General features: G+C 52.4%; 1 protein-coding gene across 1 annotated transcript in view; it reads left to right on the forward strand.

The window, feature by feature from the left end:
- The first annotated feature begins 500 nt into the window (after positions 1-500).
- LOC115239167 (homeobox protein araucan-like) overlaps positions 501-1,144 on the forward strand; it is a 62,598-nt gene continuing 61,954 nt past the window's right edge. The window contains exon 1 of the mRNA XM_029813535.1: positions 501-617. Coding sequence (XP_029669395.1) covers positions 507-617 — 111 coding nt within the window. The 5' untranslated portion in view covers positions 501-506. The remainder of the gene's footprint in view (positions 618-1,144) is intronic.

Consider the following 1,144-nt stretch of genomic DNA (forward strand, 5'->3'; position numbering starts at 1 on the left):
TCTCGTCTCTCTCGCCGCGCGCGCTCTGATGCTGCACAACTCCCGCTCGCTGGGCTAACCCAACCTAACCCGCGGGCGAACTTCATTCCACGCCGACTGACCACCACCGACGGCCGTCGTCGTGTCCTCGACGCCGCCGTCGCCGTCGCCGTCGTTGTCGTTGTCGTTGTCGTCCGTCATAGAACGCGGTCACGCGACACGTCGACTTGGTCGTCGGCGAATCGGTGCGTTACGTACGCGCGTCTCCCTCGTATCCTTCTGTGTTTTCTTCTTCTTCTTCCCGGCGGTGGTGCATATCGGCCATCCGGTGCGTCGAGATATTATTGTGACTGGGATATACGTGACTAGAGTTCCGAGAGTGTGAACTGTGCTTATAGACTCGTATAGATTGTATCTCGCGTGCGTCTGGGAAATTAAGAGGACGTGTCGAAGGGAAGAGAGACTGCGAACTCGACTTTATCCCGTTCTCCCTCGCGAGGGAGGACTCGTCTTCCGGACGGTCGATCATGGACATGTCCGAGGACTGTTGGGACCACGTGGGACTACTCCAGGAGGTCTCCGCCGCGGAACCACCCCCGCCACCGCCCGCTCCCGATTTCTTAATTCAGCAGCCAGAGGTGAGTGCTCTTTTGCGGAGTGATCGCTCCCTGCGACGTAATTTGAGATTGTGAGCCGAGTCCGACGAAGGATTCCGCGAGGAAGAAAAGCGCGGGAAAATCATATAGTACATAAATATAGGATCGTGGATCGATTGGTACGTCCCTTTCATCGTGATAAACTTTTCAGTCGTGCCAATTTTTTTTCCCCTCAATAATGCGGAATTAGTTTGCATAATGTGAGGAGCGCACGTTGAATTAAAGCCAAGAGAGCGCGTTAAATTCGCGGTGAAGGCAATTCAGGGTGGCCGAGAGAGAGAACGGGGTGCATATAATCATGTCTCTTACTTAAACACACACGAGCCTCTGACATTTTCGGTACTTATACGGAGACGGGATCTGTCATTTTACGCGCGAACCCTTTTTATTGGCGAACGCTTTGAGAGGAATCCGAAACATAGCCGGAGGGTGCGCACATTTGCGCGAGCCATTTTTTTTTTTTTTTTTTTTTTTGAAACGCGCGCCGGGAAATTTTTTTTTTTTTTTTT

Source organism: Formica exsecta, unplaced genomic scaffold (assembly GCF_003651465.1).
Source record: "Formica exsecta isolate Colony F162 unplaced genomic scaffold, ASM365146v1 scaffold365, whole genome shotgun sequence".
NCBI classification, from domain to species: Eukaryota; Metazoa; Arthropoda; class Insecta; order Hymenoptera; family Formicidae; genus Formica; species Formica exsecta.